The 27,235-nt window shown below is 33.7% G+C and overlaps 1 protein-coding gene across 1 annotated transcript in view; it reads left to right on the plus strand.

Annotated features, from left to right (window-relative positions):
• LOC102803267 (uncharacterized) overlaps nt 1–27,235 on the plus strand; it is a 39,156-nt gene that overhangs the window by 1,161 nt on the left and 10,760 nt on the right. The window contains exons 2-4 of the mRNA XM_085502815.1: nt 24,981–25,174; nt 25,916–25,958; nt 26,922–27,185. Of these exons, the coding sequence (XP_085358941.1) occupies nt 25,073–25,174; nt 25,916–25,958; nt 26,922–27,185 (409 nt within the window). The 5' untranslated portion in view covers nt 24,981–25,072. The remainder of the gene's footprint in view (nt 1–24,980; nt 25,175–25,915; nt 25,959–26,921; nt 27,186–27,235) is intronic.

Below are 27,235 nucleotides of genomic sequence, written 5' to 3' on the forward strand. Positions count from 1 at the left end.
TTTAAATGCTTAAAGCAAAATAGTAAAGTTAAAGGGGCACCTTCCAGTTAAGCCTAATCTCACAACAAATTTACTTTCTGGATTAAAATAACAATGGATAACAAAAGATAAATTAACATTGTAAACAACATAAACAATAGTGTCCCATGATTCTTTGGTGCAATCCATGCGATTGAGCGGCTCCCATTTAAGGTAGCGAGAAGGTTTTGTGACGTTTTTAAATAAAACATTCTTTGTCTGTTGTCTCGTTCAGAACAGTAATATATATCAAAAGACTAAGTATAAAGGTGCAAGTTCGCACAAACTGGACAGACATTGTTTACATAATTATCACGTGACATCAAAAATGGCGAACCTTGTAAAAATGACTAAGTCCGCGATTGCAAGAGCACACTGCGGAATTTCCTGGTGAAATTTACGTCATGCATTGTTCGTAATCAAGTCCATTGAAATGCGTCTCCGATAATCAAAAGACCTATTATTCCGATTTCTATGCAGGTTTGTTTTTTTGTCCCCAAATTATTTCATACTTGGCACCTTTAACAGACTATTATTCTGTGACAAAGCATTTTCTTTAAAAACCCAGACATATTTCGCACCATCATTATCTTTTGAACGATAACTGCGAGTTTGAATGTCCTAGTTCGAACGCACTTGATTTGGCGGCGGTCCCAATGAGTCGTACTCGATCAAAACTTCAACTCGAGAAAAACGCGAAAAACAGTTTTGGTTAATAAAACACTGTAGATTTGCTGCATTATTATAAATATACACTAAAAATGGCCAAACATATTAACCACTGATATCATAGAACTCATAAAGAGTGTCAGATAATGAATAATTTCAAGCTCGAGCGTGAAAAATGAAGAAAACTGCTGGCATTTGAGTCCGTACTCCAGGAACGTTCAGGTTTTCTATTGTTATGCAAACGAACAACGAGGGATAATCCTCTGACAAACATTACTGTCCCACTGTACACGCTGACAGTTTACAAACAAGCTAATCCTTCAAGTGTCTCTGATAAGACATCTAAAAATGGTTTTCATGGTGAAACAAAATGGCCGATGTTTAAAAAAAAAATTGCTGTGTCAGAGTGCGACACTGAGTGGCAGATTTTTCTTTGCCTCGTCTGTCAATGCTTTCTTTCTTTTCTTCGCCATTGCGTTAGAAAAAAAAATGTATTAGTAAAATAGAATATTGACTTGGAAAATAAAACGATTTAAAAGAAAGTTGTGCAAAGTTACAGTACTCCTTTCGCACAACCTCCCGCCCGCTTCCGCTAGTGAAGTAAAGTCATGAAAATATATATGTTCTCTGTGTTGATATTTACATATGTTCTCTGTGTTGATATTTACATATGTTCTCTGTGTTGATATTTACATATGTTCTCTGTGTTGATATTTACATAAGTACTCTGTGTTGATATTTACATATGTTCTCTGTGTTGATATTTACATATGTTCTCTGTGTTGATATTTACATAAGTACTCTGTGTTGATATTTACATATGTTCTCTGTGTTGATATTTACATAAGTACTCTGTGTTGATATTTACATATGTTCTCTGTGTTGATATTTACATATGTTCTCTGTGTTGATATTTACATATGTTCTCTGTGTTGATATTTACATATGTTCTCTGTGTTGATATTTACATATGTTCTCTGTGTTGATATTTACATATGTTCTCTGTGTTGATATTTACATAAGTACTCTGTGTTGATATTTACATATGTTCTCTGTGTTGATATTTACATATGTTCTCTGTGTTGATATTTACATATGTTGTCTGTGTTGATATTTACATAATGTTGTCTAGGTTGAAATTTATTGTAATATCCCTGCTCATTTAAATCACTGGTCACAGTAAATTATTTAAATTGACAACTCGATAAACAGTAAATATGACCAGATTCCAGATGAAAAGAGCATATCTGAGGCCAAAAAAAAAAGAAATACGCTGTTCAGGATGCCAGCAAATGCATTTATACCATGCCATTACATTGTGTCAATCATTGCCTCAATATTTTGAAAAGTGTAAAGGACACAAGGTGATTCATAAGGCAACGTACTGGGCAATGTGCGATCTAAGTTGCGTGATGAGTTGCCTTCTGTGTATTGTATAATTGCATCACTAAGATTGGTCAGGCATTGCACCTGAAAAACCATTATGTGGGTTTTTAGCTCTGTTGCAAACTTTGTCAAGCGAAGCTAATCATATAACTGATTGGCCGGCATCCACGTCAACTTTTTTACTTTTTCAACTTCTTCTTTAAAACCATGGGTAGACCTTACTCAGATTAGCTCATTTGTGATGATATCTTAAATTCTCTAATTTTGAAGAATATTGTTTTGTTATTTTTGGTAAAAGTGATATTTTTGACTTCATGTTGAAAACCGCAACTCCTCTAACTGATGTGATGTCATACGTATAGGTACTTCAGGTTGATCTCCCTCATATTTGTTCATTTTGTGAAGAAATCTTCAATTCTCTAATTGAAATGTTCATGGCAACAGTCGAACTATCTCAGCCAAGAGGCTGCTCGTTCAGGCAACTAGTTGTCTGTTGCCTTAGTCAGTTGCCTCCTGGACATCTTATTGCCAGTTGCTAACTTTGACCTTTGCACATGCACGAAACAACGTTCTACCTTTGGTGATTTCTTCAAATATATTATATTTGTAAGCTTAGTACAGATGCATTAAATTTGAACAATCTAAAGGAAGATGAAGTGAACCTTCAGTTTTATGTTTGAGAAAATTATTTTTCTTGTGTGGTAATTGGTAATGAAGTATATATTTGTAAGGGAGAACAACTTATTTATTTGGTAATTTATTATTATGCTGTACTTATTATTATTATATTACACTTGCAGTCCAAATGTTGGACAAAATGCAGTTTCAAGAACTGAATTAATTAATTTAAGTAATCATAATTTAAATCCATTTTTGACTCCCATGTGCGAAGCACAAAATGGGAGTCTTTGCAGTTAGTGTGTCTGTATGTGTGTATGTGTGTATGTGTGTATGTGTGTATGTGTGTGTATGTGTGTATGTGTGTCCGACTGTTCCACTGCTATCTCAAGAACCATACATCGGTTTTTGATGAAACTTGGTGCATAGATGCTCTGGGCCAATGCGCAGATTTGATTAGGTTTTGGTAAAAATCCATGCTCGTTAATTACCTAATTTGCATGATAATTAGCTAATTTTTAGCTGTTCTATGACTGTTCCACTGATATCTAAAGAACCACTCATTGGATTTTGATGAAACTTGGTACATAGATGCTCTGAACATATGCGCAGATTTGATTAATTTTTGGTAAAAATCCGTGCATATTAATTACCTAATTTGCATGATAATTAGCTATTTTTTAGTGGTTCCATGACTGTTCCACTGATATCTAAACAACCACTCATTGGATTTTGATGAAACTTGGTACATAGATGCTCTGAACTAATGCTAGGTTTTGATTAGTTTTTGGTAATAATCCGTGGATACTAATTACCTAATTTGCATAATGATTAGTCAATTTTCGGTTTTTCCACTGATATCTCAAGTACTAATCATCACATTTCAATGAAACTTGGTACATAGATGTCATACGACACTGCACAGACCTGATAGTTTTTATGGTAATATCAGTACATATTAATTACCTAATTTGCATAATTAATTAATTTTCAGCATTTGATATAAGTAGTTAGCATTACATTTCAATGAAACTTGGTACTTACATACTCAAGGACTATGCAGAGATTGATTGTTTTCGATAAATATTTGTGCATATTAATCACCTAATTTGCATAATTAGTTAATTTTCAGCTTTTCCAAGGGTATCTCAAGTACTAATCATCGCATTTCAATGAAACTTGGTACATAGATCCTTTAGGACTATGCAGAGACCTGATTAGTTTTAGGGTAAATAATTGTGCATATTAATTACCTAATTTGCATAATTAATTTTCAGCTTTTCTACTGATATCTAAAGTACTAATCATCATATTTCAATGAATCTAGAATTATGCAGACCCAATTAGTTTCCGATAAATATTTGTGCATATTAATCACCTAATTTGCATAATTAACCAACTTTCACACTGATATCTCAGGTACTATACATCACATATCAATGAATGTACATGGATGCTGTAGGACAATAGACAGACCTGAATAATTGTGGGTTAAAATCTGTACATATTAATTACCTAATTTGCATAATTAACCAATTTTAATCTTTCACACTGATATCTAAAGTACCGTAAAAACTCCAAAATTTCGACCGGTTTTAAATAATTAGTGTTAGAAATGTGACGTGTTTTTAGAGTCAAAATTAAGGTGCATTTTCGGACGGTCGAATTTTTCAGAATAGAAATCAGCAAAAAAAAATGGGGATGATAGACAGTGTGCTTCATTAGTTTTTAAAAAATGCAAAGTCGGTCAATTGACGTAAACTTCCTCATGTTTCACGGTAAAAGCAAAGGTCGTGGCCGAGTTGTAACTCAAAATCTAAACAAAGTCATCAATCAGTGAGTATTATGACAAGCAAAACAAAACATCAAGACGCGGAGAAGAGGTCAGCACAAAACTAATAGGTCAAAAGACAAAGCTGCCTCGCACTACCTAGGAAAACTTGCGAATGTTCGAAGTACAGGTACCCATTGGACAAAAGATACATGGAAGTTTAGCAAACGATCTCCCCGACCCAGTGCAATGTATCCGGTTAGAATCAAAGCTCACGTGTCCCTTATTTGAGGGACCAAATTCTGCCGTAAATTCGCCCTTGGATTAAAAAATAAAATGGGATTTAAGAAAATAAAATGGGACTTTTAAGGTGTATTTTGGCGTCATTTTTCGGACATTTCAATCAATCCTGCCGGCTAAAATAGAGTCTAAGTTTTACCGTAGTCATTGACGTCTGTCTATTCAAGAGTACACGTGTATGATTTTTATCGTGACTAGCGTGAGCGGGTAAGCTTCCTTTCGAGAATGAGCTGTTATCACTGTGAACAATGTTAAATTATTCTTCAGATGACCAGTTTATTTTTTAAAAACAACTAATTTTTTTATTTAAAAAAAATCATGCCGTTTTCGCATCAAAATCCAAGCCAAAATATCGTACTACAACATCAATCTCTTCCGCATTGCGTTCAATAACATTAACATATTTAAATAAGCTATGGTAATTTGAACACGTTGGCATCATCCAGCTTTTTGATTGGTTAATTAGCGATTTGACCTATTTGACCTAAGAGAACATGGCGGATATCCTACAGCATCAAACGTTTATACGAGACCGGAATCATTCGCTTACGATGAAACTAAGTTGACTTTTATTTGTATTTCATAACCATTCAACAAATTTATTTTGTGTACATTATTATAATCACTACTGAGTACAGTAATAATCAACAATTCAGAAACGCAGCATGCCGAGATTTTTGTGTTCGTTTTTATTTGAAACTTCGTTTATTTAGAATATATTTTCGTTACCAATAAAATAAAAATCTCTCAGTCAATCAGAAACCCGGATTCATGCCTTTGAGGAAGGTCCCGTTTGAACGCTCACATCGTTTTTTTTTTCGTTTGGGGGAAAACTAAAACTGGTCGCAATTTTCGAATAAGAATGAGTCGGCAATTTTTAGTGGAGTCGAAAATTTGGAGGTAAATAAAACACCGAAACCCTGCAAATAAATAGGCGGTCAAATTTTTAGAGGGGTCGAAATTTTGGAGTTTTCACGGTACTAATTATTCCATTTCAATGAAACTTAGTACAAAGATGCTTTAGGACAATGTACAAACCTAATTAGTTTGGGGTAAAAATCTGTTCATATTAATTCCCTAATAAGCATAATAATTCATAATTTTTTGGTTCTAATCACATTTCAATTAAACTTGGAGACATAGATTTTCTGTTACATTGCGCAGACCTCATTAGTTTTACACTCAAATCTGGTCATATTAATTTTCTGATTTGCATAATTAGTTTTCAGCTAAGTAATTTCGAATTATATTTAATGTGTCTCCAATACTCTCAGCACATGGGAGTTCTTTCTAAGCTTTCTTTGATTTGTTATTTAAGAGAAGCTACTGTACTTGATTCGGCACTGTGTCGTCTGGTTCATGACTATTTTTGTTGCAATTCTGGCCTGTAATTTAGCATTCAGTTACAAATTTGGTATTCATTTTGTCTAAATTTAAAAAAAAAACCTTATGTTTGTTCATGAGCATGTGCTCTCAAGAGTAGTCACTGACATTTCGTAAGAACATGCCTTTTTTGATAATTTATTGCCTTCTAAATATTTGACAGACCACAGATTGGTACCTTTTTTGATTCTTCAAAAATTATTGTTTTGTTTTATTTAGACCTGTTGTTTGACACCTATTTGAGCTTCAATTAATGAGTACAACCATTGTTGATTGACGATACGTGACATTAGACACAGCAAGAAAATCATAACGACTGTTAAACGTACACACAAAAAATACTTACCTTTCACTTACTCATTTTTAAGCATTGTACGGCTCAATACAAAAATGTTATTTGTTTGCTTTGTTATTTTTTTTTTTTTTTTTTATTAATATTAACTTTGATTTTTTTGATGTTACAAGAATTGTTTTTGTTTATGAAAGCCACCTGGGTGCAGCAAATTTATTGTAAAAACAAATTTTAAAATAAATAATTATAATAAAAATTAGTAATAAAAAATAATAATAAAAAATAATAATAAAATATATTAAAATGAAATAAAAAAAAATAAGCCAACCAAGATCTTATTTTAATCATATATGAAAACTATGTGAGCAAATGTTTCAGTACACTCCTTTGATTACTGACAAAGCTGAGATTTGTTTGACCCAACCAAAGTTGACCAGATGTCCTTTGATCTTATAGGTCAAGAATTCCATTAACCAATCATAATACTACTGAGAGATTCTGACATCCATTATTGGTAATAAACACTTTTTAAAAGATAAAATGAAAAATTGAGTTTTGAAGTGGATGTGTTGTCACCTGAGCACACATGGGAATTGAGTCATAAGCGACAATAACAGCTCGTACTAAAAACGCAAAGGCTCGTAGGTAGAAGCAATGACACGCTATGGCCGTATTTAGCATGTGCAGGTGCCAGATCCCCCCCCCCCCCCCCGCCCCGCCCAGCTTTCATGATGATGACAGCTAAAATGTATTTTTCTTACTTGTCCTATATCCTTTAATAAATCTGTTTCTAAATACTAAGAATTGTTTGACCATGAAGTATCAGTGATTGTTTTTTTATGGGAATTACTCATTTGCCTATATGCAGATGAAATTTGTCCAAATTAATTTGTTTGTTTCATTATTATATTTTATGTTTGCACGTTTCACCTAGGACAACTGTATTGATCATTGAGTTGGTATTTGAAAGTTTTGGCAAGCAGGACTATGTAACTAACTGCTGTGGGTTTGTTGCTTGGTTTGTTGGATCCATAGTGTAGTTGAGGTGCTTTCATCCACATGGTCACATGATATGCAAATTACAGCTCTTGAATAATAGTAGCTAAAAATTGAAAGAGATGCCAGTCATTTGTTTTTCATGACCACTCTGCATTTTCGCAAAGACCAGACTATTTAATGTGTTATCAATTTTATCTTTTAAAAAACAATAAAACTAAAATTGTAAGCAAGTCTACATCAGCAGCAATAGTTAACACTAAACATCACAACTCTGAATAATGTGCAAGATGATTATCATTAAGGTGGTAGCCATGGCAGCTGAGGAGAAATTCCATAATCCAACTATGTGTTGCCACTTTGCATGATACACCAAGGACAGTGTATAATAATTAGGTAATCATGAGAATACTGCAAGCCTGCACTCAGGCAGTATTTGGTTCGCAGTGAACTAGACTACAGGGTTAGACAGTCAAACAAATTCATTACCGGTACTATCTGACAGGGCTAGCGAACCTGGAAAAATGCTTTCCCACCTAAAATCTTATTGGTCCTGATACTTTTTGCAAGAGTAGTATCTTTTCGCCATCATTTTTAATTGAATATAGAAACATTTACATAACAATGCTCTGAAACAGTAAGTCATCAATTAAGATAATGAGACAGGTATATGTACCCTGCACAGAGATGTGTGCCTGCACTCCTGTGATAGTTGTAACTGACAAAAACGTTAGTGTACAACTAGCAACTTTATTACTCAATCAAACCATGGTCTTGATTTGTATTCAAATTCACATAACCACAATTTGTGAGTTTTTCTCAGTCACAGTATTTATTGTAAAATTTCTGGTATGGGTGCAGGCAAAGATACTGTATGATTTGATGCTCTACAACATAAAATTGGTATATCCTGTCTCTTACATGCCTGTGTCATATTGTCAGCTCACATCACAGAACATTTTCCCCTTTCCTTTCATAATAAAGAATGACAATCAAGGATACTTATCCTTCTATTCGTTAAAACAATGGGAAAAAGCCGCTAGTCCTCCGGACTTTCACCCATGCATTTACGCTGGTCCTGAATGAAATTTACTAGACTCTGGATAGAGGAACCCAGGACTACATGTATACACTAGTTATTTTGTCCACTAAAATATCTTGCATACTTTGTAGTAGTGTTGTAATAGCTAGAGATTTCAATCCCAGGATAGAGGGACTGTGATTTATTCATTAATAATCAATAACAAAATACATACCAAGCATAAGTTGCTTATTAAGCGTTTTTGGAAACATGATTTAAATTTTTCTTATTAATTTTTTATTGTATATATTACAACTGGTAATTATTTTACACACAAATGTAAACAATTTGCCATCAAGATGGTTGAGAACAAGACTCAAATATTAAAATTAGGTGACATTTTCATAATATAATTTTCTATCCCTAAAATTAACCTGTATCATATTTGTATTTTTTGGATATATTCAATACATACATTTTTGAGCAGTTTCATGCAACAATGATGAAAAATGAAACTCACTTGAATGAATATTTATTTGATTAATTACTAAACAACGATTGGAATGGATGATAATGGATACAGTGCACAAAAAAACACGAAAAGTGACACGAAAAAGCAAATACACTCAGGGGTTTTGATAAGAGCCAGCCGACTATAAGACCAAATTGGCCATCTACTGTCTGCCCCATCACCCCCCCCCCCGACCGCCAACGCTGGTCATGCTGCAGCGCTTCGCACTGCCGAGAAGCTTTTGTTACAGGATGATGGCCTGCTATTAAATGCATTTGTGAATCCCTGCACATACACAGCAACAATTTAAAATGAAAATGGCAGAAAATCCAAGAATTTGCAAGGTCATTAGGTGACATGTATGTCTAGGAGGTGTGACTCTCTTGATTCAAAATAGATTCGCAAATATTGCCCTAAAGGAATTGATTGAGGTTTATTTTATTGAAATTTGGGGATATTTTCCTCGCTTCCGTAAATAGAATGTTTCTGTGTTGGGCATAGACAGGGTAAGTAAGACATCACAAAATGTTGTTCATCTTCAATCTGGTTTGTGTTACAATGAAGACATACCCTTTCATTTGCTGAATAGTTGAATGGTTACTTAAACGAACAAATATTTTTTAGTTTGATATCAAGGTTTATTAATTTCGCTGATGCTATTGAATCATGAGAATCCATTTAATTCATGGTACTTTTCATCATTAAGAATAGATTTCATTTCAAGTACCATTTGCTTTTCATGTTTCTGTTAACCAAGAATGCCTCATACAACAGTGTGTTACTGGAGTTGGATATTCTGTTCATATATTTATTAATTGCCTGTTTTTGTATGAAGCAATGAATTGGATACAATGTATCTACCCAATTCTCTGTAAATGGTCATTCTGGGTGTATTTTTTGAGATACTCAGAACAAAGCGACAGAATGTGCGGGGTACATCTTCAATAGAGAAATCAATTGACCTGTCATCACTCCATATGTCACAGTCATAGAGAATGATTGGTTGATTGAGTTTGTCAAAGAGACGAGTGACAATTGTAGCTGAATACTCAATTTTTTATTTGAGTCTAGTTTTTTCTTTTAACGAGAACATTACCTTTGGGCCTTTTTTCTTCAATGATTTTAGACCTTCTTTGAATTTTCCATTTGGAGTTATATTATGGCCGAGACAGTTAAATTGTCTTACGATACTAATTTCTTTGCCTTCATAGAAGAAAATGTTGTTATTTAGAAGTTTATTTGATTTATTAAAAATCATAATTTTAGTTTTTTCAGTATTTACTGTTAAATGTGATTTTGAGATGTACATGGCTAATTTATCCAAGCGGGTTTGTAAATCTATTTTTGATTTCTTGCGGGCACAATATATTTATCCCCAGGCACTTTCCTAGACACTCCAATGATCGTTGTAGGCGCAATAAAGTTACACACCCGCTCACGTGACAGTTATTCAAAACACCTTTGATTGGTAGTTTGTTGAGATGATAATCACCTAATGGATTTATATTACTAATATTAACGTTGTGAGTGTCATGTTCCATTTCTCGCATAATGGCATGTCCCATTGCTAGTTTGCCAGAACACTCATTGCCCAGTCAATCTTTCCCTGGAATCTTCTACTTAGTGTCACCTCCACATAGTCAGCATATACCATTTTTAAGTATCCTTCAGATCTCAGAACAGGGGTTGAAATACTCTGGTGCACACTGCACTATGCACATAGATTATTAGCTAGTGCAAGTAAACTCAAAATATAATGTGCACACTGTACATGTAGAAATTAACACAACATTTTCTCATTATATTCACTAAGCCTAAATTAAGTTCAACCAACATTGTAAGACAACTCAATAAAAAGCAAATTCGTTTGTGATTGCATCAATCGAGAACCCGTAAATGTTATTTAAACTTTAAAAGTGGTGTATTTCACAACAAGTTAGAGCAGGTAAATTTCAAATTCAACATGCACACTGTGCATGCAGGAAAAAAATTCTATTTCAATCCCTGCAGTAAAAATTTGATAAACTCAACAAGTTCTCACGTAACCTTGAGTCAACGATGACCGCTACTCCTCTCAGAATGTATCTAACTGATGCCTCAGAAATGCCACACAATCTGTTGCCTTCGCTAGTCCAACTTCCTCTGCGATCTTTCGAAAGAGGCGAATAATCTCCATCTCAGTGTCTTTGTCCAAACGTTTTGGCGTACCGGTAATAGCAATAATTGTTCAAAATCAGAAACTGCATTCAAAACTAAAGTGTTCTCATTAGGATAATTTAGATAATTTCATTATATGTTAGGGGTGTTTTTAAAGTATTTGTATCAAAAAGGTTTATTATTTTACTGAATAGTTCAAAATAGAATTTATTAAATGAACAATCATATGTATGCATAAAATAATAAAGTGTTCGATATAAAAAATGAGTAAAACATGATTGTTTGCTGAATGTTTGACTGGACGCTTACATGTTGTAATACTAGTAGTTGAACCCGACTGAGACCCTGGGCTGATGTTTTGATTAACTGTAGCGTAGGTGGGTATTATTGTGTCTACAACAGTCACTGGTTCGTCCACTCCTTGATGTCTTCCTGTCATGTTCTTGTTGGCCTTCCTCGCGGTCTTTTACTTTCTGATATGTCCTGGATCAGGTCTCTTGACATCTTTCATTACATTATCACTGTCTGCATGTAGTGTTCCGGTTTTTATGTTCAATCTCTTGAAAATTTCCTGTGACCCAAGTCCATACATAGTCATTACTTCTTTTTTCTTTCCATGTTACGATATTCCCAGCAGTCTTCGATAACATTTCATTTCAAATGCTTCTATCTTCCTCCATACCTTGTCCGTTATTGTCCAATTTTCGCAGTCATATATGACAGTCTTATTTTCGTTTTCATATCAAGTTTCCTCATCTTCCAAATTCTTTCCAGTTTGGCTAAAGCACTGGTAGTCATTCCTATGCGTGGCTTGACTTCTATCTCACTTGTTCCATTCTCTGTCAAAGTTGCACCAAGAAATTTGAATTCTTTGAATTTTGCTTTATGCCTTTTCCGCTGACCATTACTTTACTTTTTTCAACACTGATCTCCATTCCATATTTTTAGGTCTTCTGTCCAATTTCCTTGTTATTTCCACTCGTTCTTAGCTACTGTTGGCCATAAGATCTATGTCATCAGAAAATCTCAAGTTATTGAGTCCTGCACATTTAATACCTTCTGTATAATTTTCTAGTGCGTCGGACATAATGCATTCCAAAAACAGGTTGAATAGTGTTGGAGATAGAATACATCCTTGTCGAACACCAACTGTGTTTTCAAAGCAATCATAGCAAGTGTTGTCAATCATAACTGTTGTTTTTGCACATCCGTATAGTTCTTGTATTAGTTTTAACATTCTTTAGGCAAGGTTGTGTTTTTTCATTGTGTACCACAAGGCTTCATGCCAAACTCTGTCAAAAGTTTTTTTGAAGTCTATGAAGTTGTGAAAGACGTTTTTCTGATGGTTTCTATGGTTTTCACATATTAGTCTGAGGTTCAAGGTCTGCTCTACAGTACTGCAGTCTTTCCTGAAGCCTGCTGTACATTGCTGTACATGTTCTGAATTATATTGAACATTTTCCTGTGACATTATGCTTTAGAAGTTTTGAATAATGATGCCAAACGTTGTCAAATGCCTTTCTTACATGTAAGCCTACAAAACATGCATAAACTTTAAGAGGACATTGAAAATACATTTCTGTGATATTTAAATATAAATATGTATATTCTGACCCTTAAATGAACCTTATAAACATGTGTAGGATATTACGTCATTGTACTGGTAGGCATTTTTCCTAGTTGTAATGTTTTCTAAATGTGCATTACTATATATATAGACTTCCTGTAGGTTGATATCAACAGTTTTGACAACCATAGACCATAGGAAACAAGGACATGAAATGCAATTTAAAAATACAAGTTAAAAGTAAAAATAAAATCAAACAAATAAATTATAAGGTGTACTTGCCTTGTTTGTTTTGTGGGTGTTTTTTCTTTTTTGGTTTTTGGCCAGAGTGATTTTTCCGAGGGTGTTTTGTGAGGGAGGGGGGATTTTTCTCGGGGTGTTTTGTCTTGGATGATTTTCTGGCTACCTGTTATATCCTGGTTTGTTATATTGGAAGTAAGAAATTTTTTTTAGTTTTAGTTTTAATGGAGTAAATATGCACGTAAATGTGTTTTTCATTTCATTGACCTTTGACTGACTGGTGACCACAAACATTCTGATATGTCATCAACAGCTTTTTGGCATTTTGTTTAAAATTGGTATTCACATCTCACATGTTGCGTTACTGATGCACATCATTTTGTTTCGCAATTTGATTCAAAGTAGTTGACTTGGTGGCCATTTTTTTTCATGTTTTTTTTTTTCTGTTCTCTGATACACTTTTACAGACTTTATTTACATCTGGTACAAAGGCATCACATAGTACTTTGTATGTTCTTCTCGGTTATTTTTAGATTTTGATGTACATGAACTGATTGGCAGACATTTTCTTAAAAAGAAAAAAATCTGGCTTCCCTGGTTCAATTTTATTCAAACTTGGTATGACGGGTTACTGATACGTGTCAGTTTGTTTTGTGATTTGATTCAAAATGGCCAACTGGTAGCCATGTTAGTTTTATTTTCCTGTATCCTAAACAATTTATGGGATGTACCTTGACTGATTTTGTTGAAAATTGGTACGAAAACATGCAACATGATTTTTTTCATTTCATTGACCATTTAGTTACCATTTATCTCTCAAATTACACAAAAAATTAACATGTCATCAACAGTTTCTCTGACACACATAGGCGGTTTTTTATCATACATGGTGGATTACTGATGCACATCATTTTGTTTCACAGACATTTTCATTTTTCAACTTGAAGGCAAGACATCGTTGGTTGCATGTTCTCACGAGTTATTTTTGGATTTAAATGTAATTTATTAAAATGATCGTTGGCCATTTTTCGTAAATAAAATCACTCAATTTGAACATATCATCAACTTTTTCTTGTTTTCTTGGCCGATATTGTTTAAAATTTTTTATGAACATAACATTTGATGGATTACAGTTTGTTTTGTAATCAAATTCAAAATGGCCAACTGGTAGCCATGTTGGTTTTATTTTTATGTGTTCTTAACCATTTTATGGGATGCACGTTGACAGATTTTGGTCAAAGTAAGTACAGAAACAAGTCATAATGGTACTCATACACTGTATGTACATTTGTTTCAACATTACATTAACTGTTTCTCTGGTGTGCCTGGTCCTGTTCAAACTTGGTGTTGTCTTTATTCATAGTGGGTTACTGATGCACATCATTTATGTTCACGCTTTGATTCCAACTTCACAATTCTCATGCAGAAATGCAAGACATATAAAGGTGTGGACATTTCCTGTGATCAGAGTTCCCACTGGCTACTCCCAGTGTCTCCAGTGAGGTCAATGATCTGTTTACGATGCCATTTTGAAGATGGGGTGTTGCAGATAGAGGGCGCTCTATCAGGACAAGTTGCTCACATCACTGAACTACATCTAGCAAATTGTGTGTTGGGGAAATATTGCCAAAAGTGAGTTTGGTTCATGGAGTATTTTCTCTGCTCTCTTAAAAATGATGATTTGAACCATTGGTGTCTCTGTGAGACACTTTTATTGCACAACTTTTATTGCAGCACTGAACATAGACATTTTTTTGCCTTGTTTGGCCTTAGCAAAATTATATTTCACTGATCTGATATAAGTTCTTAAAAGTGCCATATAAAGTCTCCCGCATGTAATATTATAAAAAATTGTCTTTTTGGAGGGCAAAGTTATATGAGAAAAAAAAAGTGATCAGATTTTGCCCTAAAAAATATGCATAATTCTTTACGATACAACCATTTAGCTGAGAGTGTTGCTATCCTCAAAATGGCCAACTGCCCTTGAGGTCTTCATGTCAGGCCATGCAAATATTATACAACAATATCACCTTTGTGTGTTATAAATCATTCGGTTTCAACAAATTATTTTCCAGTTGACTAAGGAGTCTGTCATGGTGGCCCTCTTGTCTTCTCACCTATTTTGTGTCAGCCATTGAACTTCTTGCAGTTATAATTCATAACAATCCGGCTATTTAAGGTATTCTTTTTAATGAATTTATTAAGTTATTATGCACACAGACGATATTTAATTTCTTGTTGGTACATCCTCTGGTGCAAATGTTGTTGCAAATTGTTGACAAGTTTGGTGACTTTTCGGGGCTGAAGCTAGTGGCTTGGGCTTGGGCTGGCCTTAGGGCTAAGGCTGGGGCAGAATCACAACAAAACAGAAACTTTGCAGATGATGTTCTTGCATAATATCCAAAAACAAAATAAACTATGTACATGCAACATAAAATGGTTTTCAAAAATTTAATATATCACTTTTAATGAAATTTAATTGATTGGAAAATTAAAACAGTTATGTAACAGACATGCCCATATAAATTTCTTTGCAATCAAAAAAATGCAAAAACTCAAAACATTTATTTATGTAGTAACAATGGTCTGAACCCCAAAAGAAGTCATCAAAAAGATAAAACATAATTTATTGCTCTTAACTTATTTCTGATATTAGTTGCCTGAATGCAGAAGCAACTGCGCTTCAATTTTATAAGGTCTTAAATTTCTGATTTACATTAATCTAATTGGTTTAAGTAACCTACCATATGTGTAATGTAACATATGTCAAGTTCATGTTCATGTTAGACTACTAATCTTCATAAATCAATGATCTGTAATTGTGTATTTAGCCAGTCCATCTGAATACTAGTAGTAGCATTAGTAAATCATGATCCGTCAAGCAAGTATGAAGAGCAATTGAACCATCAGAAATGTTGGGCTCTGATTAATGATATTAAAAACCGGTGATATTTAAACATGAGTCAAAATAAATTCCTTCTTAAAAGCTTAAAATTTAAGTGCCTCTGCTCAAATGTGTTTGTATGCTGAAATTACTTTATTTTTGAATAATTACGGTGATGAGATTTTATGTTGTAAGGTAATTTTCATTTATCAAGTGAAGTGAGTCGCATTTCATCATTTTACATTTATATCCTGAGAGACTGGACATTATTATTTCATTTTATGCCATTCATATACATACCAAATTTACACCTATGTACTATAGAATAAGACTTATCAAAATGGACAAAAAACCTATCAGATCATTGCTGACAACAAAAATCATACTAAAGGAATTACTGTAAAAGGATTAATTATTCACTGGGTTTTAATTTTGCTTATTTCGCTAAACTGGAAAATGCGCTAAATTACAACCCAGTGAATATGTAAAATTGAGCATGGAACACATTATCTAAAAGATAAAACTGTGAATTTAAAACCCAATTAATATGCCTGAAATGCTAAATAAGTGAAATTTAAACCCAGTGAAAATTAAACATTTTACAGTATTGATCTAATCAATTTTGATTGCAAATTTTATGATTCGTTGCATCTGAAATCTGGACTTCTTCCCAATCTAGGGAATAATAAATGCAATATTATTTGAGTGCAAAAAGTTAATCCATAGTGTTGACTCTTATGTAAAGATATCATAGAGGAACCACTAAGTATAAAAAGATTGGACTTTAGTACTGTTAATATTTACATTACCTTTTAAAACATCAATTCTGTCTACTGTAAGTATGTTTCTGGGCCAAATCATCCACTGCAAAACGTCACTAATTCAGAATTGTAAAAACAGAATTTGGAAGCATCCCCACTAAGCTAAGCTTATTTTTGTGTGGGAGAAGAAAAATTTAGAGAAGTTATGTTTGAAAAAAAAGGAGAAATAACAAGAAACTTTCTAATCAGATAAATTAATGTGTATACCTGAATTCCACTTTTCCTATCCACCTAGTAACTGCCACTGCCCTCTGCACTTGTCAATTACAACAGAGCATTAACAACCGCAAGATCGGTTGTTCAAGATTCAAACAGAAATGGCCGACTGATACCAATTTATTTTTTTTAAGCTCTGCTGTCATCAAAGATGACCGAGCGGAGCTCATGGGTTGACCACACCTGTTGTCATCCATTCGTCGTACGTTGTATGTCGTACGTCGTCAACTTTTTTCATTCAAACGACTTCTTCTCCAAAATGGTCAGCTGGATTGCCTTGCTATTCATACCACACTTACCTTGGATGGTCTTGTCAGATTTGTTCATTTCATGATATCACATGTAAACCTCTATTTTTTTAGTCCCCCTTCAAACGAAGTTCGACTTATAATTCAGTCTTCATCCAACCATCCATCCGCCTGTCCGGAGTCATATTTCAGAACCCTAGGGACCAAATCTGTTCATTCTTTGCATGTGCCTAGTACTTTATCGGGAATGCAGTGGTTTACTGATTCAATCTAAGATGGCTGACTAGCAGCCAGTCATTTTGTTTTTTGAAAATGTGATATCTTATGCTTGCTTTGTCAGTTTTTGTTCAAATTTGATACATACATTGTACATTTTAGATTACATGTCTAAAACAATTTGATTTACAATAAGATCAAAGATGGCTGACTGGTGGCCATCTTGCTTTTTGACCATACTACTACACCTCCAAGGCTTAGGGACCATTTTCAATCATATTTGGCACATACAACATGCATATTGGAATACATGTTCATGTCATTTTCAAAGATGGCCGACTGGCATCCATCTTGTTTTTTTGAAAATGTGGTATCTTATACAGGATTTGTTAGTCTCCATTCAAATTTGATACAAACATTATACATGTTGAGATAGATGTTCTGAGTCATTTATTTTGATACATCTAATTTCTGTTGATACTAGACCAGCCAATTATTCACTCTAAATTATTAACTATGCTTTTGGTGCATATTACTTTATTTTTGGCATGAATAACATTTCCCCTAATTCCAACAGGGACTAAACAATAACAATGACTTGTTGGGAATATTTTTGTCTTTTATGGTTAAAAATGATTTTTTCACAACTGCTTGTCAGATTGCTTTGGAATTTGGTGTGAATGTTGTTGACATGGATTACTCTTAGACTTACTATTTTCATGGTACTGTATGCAAGTACATGTATCTATTTTAAATACATTTAAAAAAAAATGGTTTTGTTAATTTTCGACTTTTTTTTTGAAACCGCCTGTCACATTGCTTTGAAATTCATAATGTAGACACATGGACTGGTCCTTTCTCAAATTAATTCATTTGGTGAAGATATATGTTCATTTTTGTGGGAGTTATGATTATTTTTGGAGATTTTTCACTTTCCCATGTATGGGCTATGTATAATGCATGGTTTTCCAAGTACACATTGTCTTGGTAAATGAATTGGAGAGGCAATGTTTTCGAGAAATTCTCAAGTTCAGGTCAAAGTCATTTCAAGATTTATACGTTTGCTGCTTTTATATGGGTGATACTGAACAGTGGGGGGGGGGGGGGGGGGCTTAAAAACACCTCCCCAAAATCTTCAAAATGCATGTGTATTGGGGTCAGGAGGTCTCTCCTCCATCAAGATCTTTCAAGAAAAGGTCAATATCATCTCAAGATCACATGTCACTTACACATATCCATGCATTACATGCACAAATATGTTTCTTCTTACGGGACCATTGCCACAATTACTAAACTGTCATAGTTTCCACTTCTCCTATCCATCTAGTAACTGCCACTGCCCTCTGCACTTGTCAATTACAATGGAGCTCAACCGGACTGCAATGTTGCTTGTTTTTTTACCATGTCGATTCCTCACTAATATATATCACCTGAATCAGTTGAAAATAGGTACAAAAGTACTTATACTTACAGGTAATACCATAACTTGTGTTATTTTGTGTGACTTGATCAAAATTGGTTTAAAATCCTAAAAGCTTAGTATGTGGATGTTTTTGGAATCATTTTCACAGATGAACATGGCTTTTTATTAAGACTACATACTTGTTTACATGTCCATGTTATTTTAACATCATTTTCTGTGAGATATTGACTCAATTACAATTATACTTCATACTTTATACTGTATATTGGCTGCACAATGTTTTTGTGATCAAACACATGTATGCTCAGTCATTACTGGATATTACCAGCAATGACTGACTGCCTCACAACACTATTTATTCAATTGAACACCCACGCTCCAGAATTGCTTCTAGTGACGAAATTTGACACTAAATATAGGACAGGGATTGTGAAATGTCAATGCCGCTCAACATAGATATAATGCAATCTGACGATGTTACGGTAAATAACTCGTCCATCGATTTACACAAAGAGAAAGGAAACAGAAACCTGCAAAATGCTTTCTGTTCCTTTCTTATATGCTTTGCTAAATTTCTCTATTTCATGAAGCCAGTTGGACATGACCCTTTCTACTATAATATGCATAACTAAACCAAGATATCAATGAAAGCCATACATGCTAAGTTTATGTATTAACAATAAGTGGGGAACTCTATCGAAAGCTTTATTGAATTTAAGTGAAAAAATGTTCGTTTGACAGTCATGATCTAGATTAATGTTAACTTACTTATTAAATACAAGTAGTTGCGATACGGTTGATTAACCACAGCGGGATCTGTGCTGAAATTGGTGAATCACTGTTGTCGCTTCCTCATACATGTACATGTACATGTATACATAAAATTTGGCAGTAATTTTTCATAAGGTTTTTTTTTGCCAATTTTGTGTACTAGTGCAGTATGTACTTTCTTCCATATTTTTGAAAAAACAGAGCATGATGGTGGCGTATTAAATAAAAATGTAATTGATGGAGATAATTTGTTTGCACAATCTTGAAAAATTACATTTAATGTCTTCTAGTTGCCTTCTTTTGGTCTATTTTACTTAGAACTAACCTGCATGTCAGTAACGGAGACACTCTTTGCACCACACATGCACGAGGTTAAAACTTTCACTCATGATATCTATTAGAAGAGCACATTGGATTGTTGTCATAGCAATATTTATCAACACAAATATCACACATGTGCATCACGACAACCACAACCTTTTAATATTAGGCAATGTATTCCTTTGTGTAATATCAAAAACTGCGGAAAATAGCTATTAAAGATTCATTATTGGTGTCACTTGATATGTGATCCATATCATTGCCATTTCAAACACCAAAAAACTAAAAAATTTTATTTATAGACTATTGTTCACCTCTCATCTATTGTGTACATACTTGATGTGCTTTTTATGAGTCAAGTTTTTTATTGATTGCACAGTTTTTCATATCTAGACGTATCACTTATTTAATTTGATTTCTTTCTCATTGTTTTGCTTTTAGTCCCTGTTGGACAAAGTCCCAAATAAGGACTAGTAAATTGAAATCCCTCTAACTGTCTGTGCATGTGTCTGTCCATCCAGAGTTATTACTCAGGCATTTCTTGACCAGTTATATAACATGTCATGAGAGTTGATAGGTGCACATTGAGTGATTTGGAGATTTTATTATCTTTTACTGAATGGTGGCCATTTTAATCCCGGGAAAATAGTGAAAAATCCTATTTTAAACGTGTAATCAACCACTTTCAGAGATGCCAAAGCTAATTTCTTTCAAACTTGGTATGAAGGTTGTATACAGTGTTTGAAATTACCCGTTGCCCGAGTCCATCAAGATTTCTGCTGGGCCATAAAGTTTTGTAACGTCATCGCCTGGTTGTCCACCTAATATTTTCAACACGTGGTAAATTTGTTTCTCTTTGTATTTTTTATTGTAAACAAATATTTGTCACTTACTGTTTTTCAATTCCGATAGTGTCTGCCTGCGCTTATGCAGTATTAGTAATACAACATCACATGTGCACTCTATGATACCGAAATGTTCAACTATGTGAGTTTGGCAACTGAAATAATAATTATACATGGGTGATGACTCGAACGCGTACAAACTGAGGCTTTACCTTCTTGGTTATGCATCGTTCGCCGGCCTCTTAAATATGACATTGTTTTTATTTTTGGAATACAACCACCAAGTAAGAAGCCAAAAGCGGATTCAAATATCACCCACCAGCAATGATTGTAGGGAAAAATAAGCTGCCTAGAGACTGTCTATAGATTTATAGATGATCACTGTTCTAAGGCAATTTAAGTTGTCAAAAGTGTAGGAATGAATACTAGAAATATGCGCAAAGCAAATTTGTTACTGGCAGTACCCATCTCAAAAGAAGACAGCCCAAAAATTACGAAAAAAGTTCACCAATTAGCTCTAAATTTTCTAAAAAAAAATTAAGATGCAACAAGGGGTAAAACATTTTATACTCGTTCCAAATTTAAGGATGAAATGGTGATGATTGAGGATGTCTTTGACTCCCGTGTGCGAAACACAAAAAAGGAGTCTTTGCAGTTAGTGTGTGTGTGTGTGTGTGTGTGTGTGTGTGTGTGCGTGTGTGTGTGTGTGTGTTTGTGTGTGTGTCTGTTCCACTGATATCTCAAGAAACATACATTGTTTTTTGATGAAACTTGGTGCATAGATGCTCTGGGCCAATGCGCAAATTTGATTAGGTTTTGGTAAAAATCCATGCATATTAATTACCTACTTTGCATGATAATTAGCTGATTTTCTGATTACTGATCATCACATTTGAATAAAATTTGGTACATAAATGCTCTAGGACAATAGACAGACCTGATTAATTTTGGGTTAAAATGTGTTCATATTAATTCTCTAATTGGCATAATAATTCATAATTTTTTTGTTCTGTTCATGTTAGTTACCTGATTTACATAATTATTTTTCAGCTTTTCCATCAATATCTCGTGTACAGGTAATTTTGAGTTAATTTTTAATGTGTCTTCAATACTCTTAGCACACAGGAGTTCTATCTAAGCTTTCTTTGATTTTTTTGGCATATGTTGCTCAAAATGAACTTTTTGATTTTTATAATAGTATCCAGAAGTGTATCTAATTATTATATGCAAATTTCAGAGCCGTGTCATGAATGGAACATGCTTAAAATAGTGTCCATGTGATTCCCATGTATTTTCAATAATTAAAAAAATCACACAGTCAGGGAGGAAATAGTTTTAGAACATCTTTAGATGTTTTCTTATCATGTATAATTTGCTGGGCGTCAAGATTTTATAACCATTTAAAAAAATAACGCAGCAACCACACTGTTCACCTATTGATATGCAAATTAATTTAGTGTATATCTTTATTTTAATTCTGACATCAAACTGATCAATAAAACGAGTACTGCTCAGCAATTACTCATCAGATCTTTTCACTTTTTCCAGAGATTTTGTGTTTCAACATAACAGTTATAGTGATTTTTGTTAAATTCACATTCTAGAGATTTCACTATCTGAATGTAAAAACAAACAAAATTGTTGGTGAAAGTGAAAGTGAAAAAAAAGTTATCCAAATTCGTTGTGACTTATGTTTCTCATGTTTTAATCTACATTTTTCAATAAAATTACCACATGAAGTTGTATCTAACAGAACATAGATTTTTAATTAGTGTAAATTACAAACCACTCTTGTAGTTCCATGGTATTACTATCTATCGTATTTCCATCACATGTATTAGTGTCAAGGAAACACGTTATTATTCACACTGTTGCGTTTATTTAAGTGCATATACTAAACGTTGCTTGTGCTCATTTTAACAGCACTGGCATGTTGGTTCACCAACATTTCATCAGAACCACTAACTTTAAGAGATGGTAGTCCTGGTGTCTACCGCATTATTTGGGTGAATTTAAACACTGCTGTATACATGTATATTAGGTTATTGATGGCCTGTCATTTTTTTTCGCTAGTAAACAGCACCCTCTGTTGATGAACTCAATCAAGTCTGCAAAATGAGCATTTTAGCGAGAAAAAGAAAAACTTGCCCCATTTTTGAATAAGCAATTTTTTGCGCGAGCTGTAAATAATATTTATTATTCATATTACTATGCAAATTGTTCATATTACATGCAAAATTGGTGTTTTATTTGTATTCAGTGAGGTATGCAAATTTATCAAGTGACAAAATGTTATTAACATAGATGTACGAAGTGTAATTTCAGTACCACCAATTTTTTAAATAGTCTACAAATTTAAAAAAAAAAATCAATCGTCGTTTCAGAATGTTCCTTGTAGTTTCTGATCAAAATTGTCCCCTACATATTAGATGAATGACCTCACTTACTACAGGTAGATATTTGTCAGATGGGAACAAAGTTGATAATGCCATTCAAATTAAATTCTATGCTATCAAACAGTGTACAGCAATATTTTTTAATTCTAGTACTATAAAATACTTTTTTTTTAGCTTGTAATTAACTTTTGCAGAAAGATTTGATGATTCGTGATGAGTTAAATAAAAAAATATACCAGTAGGAAAAAAGGTATATTCACTGGATTGCATTTTCAACAAATCATTCCTTCTGTGAAAATAGCGAAGCATTTTAAAGTATTAGGTTTAGACGCAAAAAAATGTTTTGAAAATAATAATCAATTCCTTCTTTAAACAATCCCCTGTAAAATTGGGATCAAACTATATTTCTCCTGAGTATGTTCTGCTTTATTCTCAATGGTATATTATAGGATTTCAATAATTATAAGTTGTGGTGACTAACACTGGGTGTTTGATTATTAACTCAGTTGGTGACAAAGTCCATCCAATTATCTCAAGTGCCATTAATACTATTACCTACATTTGTAACTGCCTCACATTTTCCAGTGTGTGTGTGTGACTGGTGTAACACGCCTGCAATCAACATTTCATAATACAAATAATTGATCATCTAAAATATTTTCCCTCAAATACAAACAGCAACAGCAACCGGTTACTGGTAGCATAATGGTTGTTGCATCAGACTCATGATCGGTAAACCCAAGTTGAAATCCTACCTTAGGCTGAACTTCAAAAGGGTCAACCCCTACCCTGGGTGAGTGTGCCACAGACTCAATGGAAAGGCCAATTCCACTGCGCAAGATTTATTCACTAATGAATGCAACTTTGGGGGAACCGTGGTTAAGGTCCGTAGGTGCTTGACGTGTTCGACTGAGCCTGGTTGACACCAGGATTGCGCATTAAAAATTACCATTTGATAGAGAGATGACCATACAGCCCTGTCATGTAGTCCCAAACATAAATATGACTTCTGTGGCAAAATGCACTATGTGTCAGCACTAGGACTTGCAATTTGCACATAAAAAAAAAGGCAGGAGAGACAACAGTGACATTCAATGTCCAGAACAGAAAAAAATGAAAGAGTGAAATAAACAAAATGTTGTTTCAATTTCGTAATGATTGATGTAGATTGTGTACATTTGTTGCTTGATACCAAGAACAGGGTGCACAGTGCATTCAGGTAATGTAGAGAGAGATTTTTATCCGCACACATATCAGAAATTACAATAACTCAAGCTCTACCTGCTGTGGTTGATATTGTGGGTTTGAATTCCTTCCTTGGCCTTTTTCAATGTCGGTTTACAAAATATGCCACAGTGTACATGTATGTAGCTAAGACAATGCCGGTTTACAAAATATGCCAAAGTGTGTGTAGCTAAGACAATGTCAGTTTACAAAATATGCCACAGTGTATGTAGCTAAGACAATGCCGGTTTACAAAATATGCCAAAGTGTGTGTAGCTAAGACAATGTCAGTTTACAAAATATGCCACAGTGTATGCTGCTAAGACAATGTCAGTTTACAAAATATGCCACAGTGTATGTAGCTAAGACAATGTCAGTTTACAAAATATGCCACAGTGTGTGTAGCTAAGACAATGTCGGTTTACAAAATATGCCACAGTGTGTGTAGCTAAGACAATGTCGGTTTACAAAATATGCCACAGTGTGTGTAGCTAAGACGATGCCGGTTTACAAAATATGCCACAGTGTGTGTAGCTATTAAAGACAATGTCGGTTTACAAAATATGCCACAGTGTATGTAGCTAAGACAATGCCGGTTTACAAAATCTGCCACAGTGTGTGTAGCTAAGAAGTTTGATTGTTTATATGCTTTATTAATTATTTTTATTTATTTATTTATTTTACAGGTCATGAATATGTTGAGATAGTAGATAATTGTTCATGGTAAAGACTTTTGTGTTCTACATTTCGAAAATTGCGATGATAGATTTATTTTGACATGGCTGCTGTTCTTAAAAAGACTCGTTATCCGAGCAGTATCAAGTCTGGCTACTTGTTAGTTACAGCTGATCCCACAAAACCACGTGACAGATGCGACAAGGTCAGTTGTGAAACAATGAGTTTTAGTCCTAAATGAGAAATTTTGACCGCTATTTGGTCCATAAAAACAACAAAAACAGTTTTTAAATATGTCATAAACTGCTGGGAAGGTCGATCTCCAAGAAGTAAATAAAACAGTATGTGACAATGAAGGTGACTTGAGGCCAACCAAAAATGTTGTGTCCCCTGATTTTTTTCTGTTTTTACTTGTTTATAAAATTTGAATGGTTATCGAAGAATAAATTCCATAATTATTAATAGTAAGATTACTATATCTATGTATGATTGTCTGTTGCATGACATGCCAGTGAAGTAGCACAACTATATGTAGCTGCATCACAGCAAAACTTTATGTGTCAGTGCCATGTCATATTGGTTTATGTCAGCCATAGTCTATTACAAAGACTAAAGTTTTTAATTTCATCCATTCATCCTTACACTTATGCATTTGTTGGTATACACAGACTAGTTATTTCAATGACCAACTATCACCCAAATCAATTTTTGGAAACGCAGGTATGGCTGGGATTTCAATCAAGCTTGATATTGACACTATTGTCATTGTTAGCCATTTTTCGTTTTTCAGATACACTTTAATTACAAAAAGATTTGATTCTTATTTGGTATAAAGGCAAGACATATCTATCAGTGATGACAGATCATATACACTAATCATTAGATATGACTTCATGCTTCTGATTGTCTTAAAAATATATGTTACAATATTCTTTTTTTTATACAGAGATGGGTTGTATTTCAAAAGAAAAACACACATGTAGATGACAGTGAGTATTAAACCAATTTATATTATTCGGAGTGATAAGATAATTGGTGATTATCAACAACTATTTTACCTTTCTGTACGAATGTGTTTGAAAGAGTTATTGAGTTTAATTGAGTATATGATATTTATTCAATGATTTTCCAAGTTGGCAACTTGAATCTACTTTATGGTATCTGAATGATGCATCATGAATATTCATGACGGATATCTGAATGATGCATCATGAATATTCATGACGGATATCTGAATGATGCATCATGAATATTCATTGACCATATCTGAATGATGCGGCATGAATATTTATTGCCCATACCTGAATGATGCATCATGAATATTCATGACTGATATCTGAATGATGCGTCATGAATATTCATGACTGATATCTGAATGATACATCATGAATATTCATGACTGATATCTAAATGATGCATCATGAATATTCATGACTCGTATCTGAATGATGCATCATGAATATCCATTGCCCTTATCTAAATGATGCATCATGAATATTCATGACTGATATCTGAATGATACATCATGAATATTCATGACTGATATCTGAATGATACATAATGAATATTCATGACTGATATCTGAATGATACATCATGAATATTCATGACTGATATCTGAATGATGCATCATGAATATTTATGACTCGTATCTGAATGATGCATCATGAATATCCATTGCCCTTGTCTGAATGATGCATCATGAATGATATCTGAATGGTGCATCATTAATATTCATGAATGATATCTGAATGGTGCATCATTAATATTCATGACTGATATCTGAATGATACATCATGAATATTCATGACTGATATCTGAATGATGCGGCATGAATATTTATTGCCCATACCTGAATGATGCATCATGAATATTTATGACTGATATATAAATGATGCAACATAAATATTCTTAACCTATATTTTTATCTGAATATTTTTATATTTATTTCAGCCACATTTACATTAGAAATATATAAAAATAATGTTATGTGTAGACAAGAAGCACTACGCAAGTATGAATTATCAGTGTGTTCAATAACCGGAATAGAAAAAGGAAGAGTTACACACAAAAACGATATCAAGCACTACTATCTGTCAGTTGTACAGGAAGGAGGAGTTGTTATATTTCAACAAGAGACAATGCCAGAAAAAGACGGTTATGATAAACATGATATAGGTGAATGGAATGAAACACTAAGGAAACATTTTGACCATGGTATGTTAAGTGTACAATATTTATAGCAAACACATTTGCCTTGAGCTAGG

This window comes from Saccoglossus kowalevskii, chromosome 8 (assembly GCF_978046115.1).
Source record: "Saccoglossus kowalevskii chromosome 8, keSacKowa6.1, whole genome shotgun sequence".
Lineage (NCBI taxonomy): Eukaryota > Metazoa > Hemichordata > Enteropneusta > Harrimaniidae > Saccoglossus > Saccoglossus kowalevskii.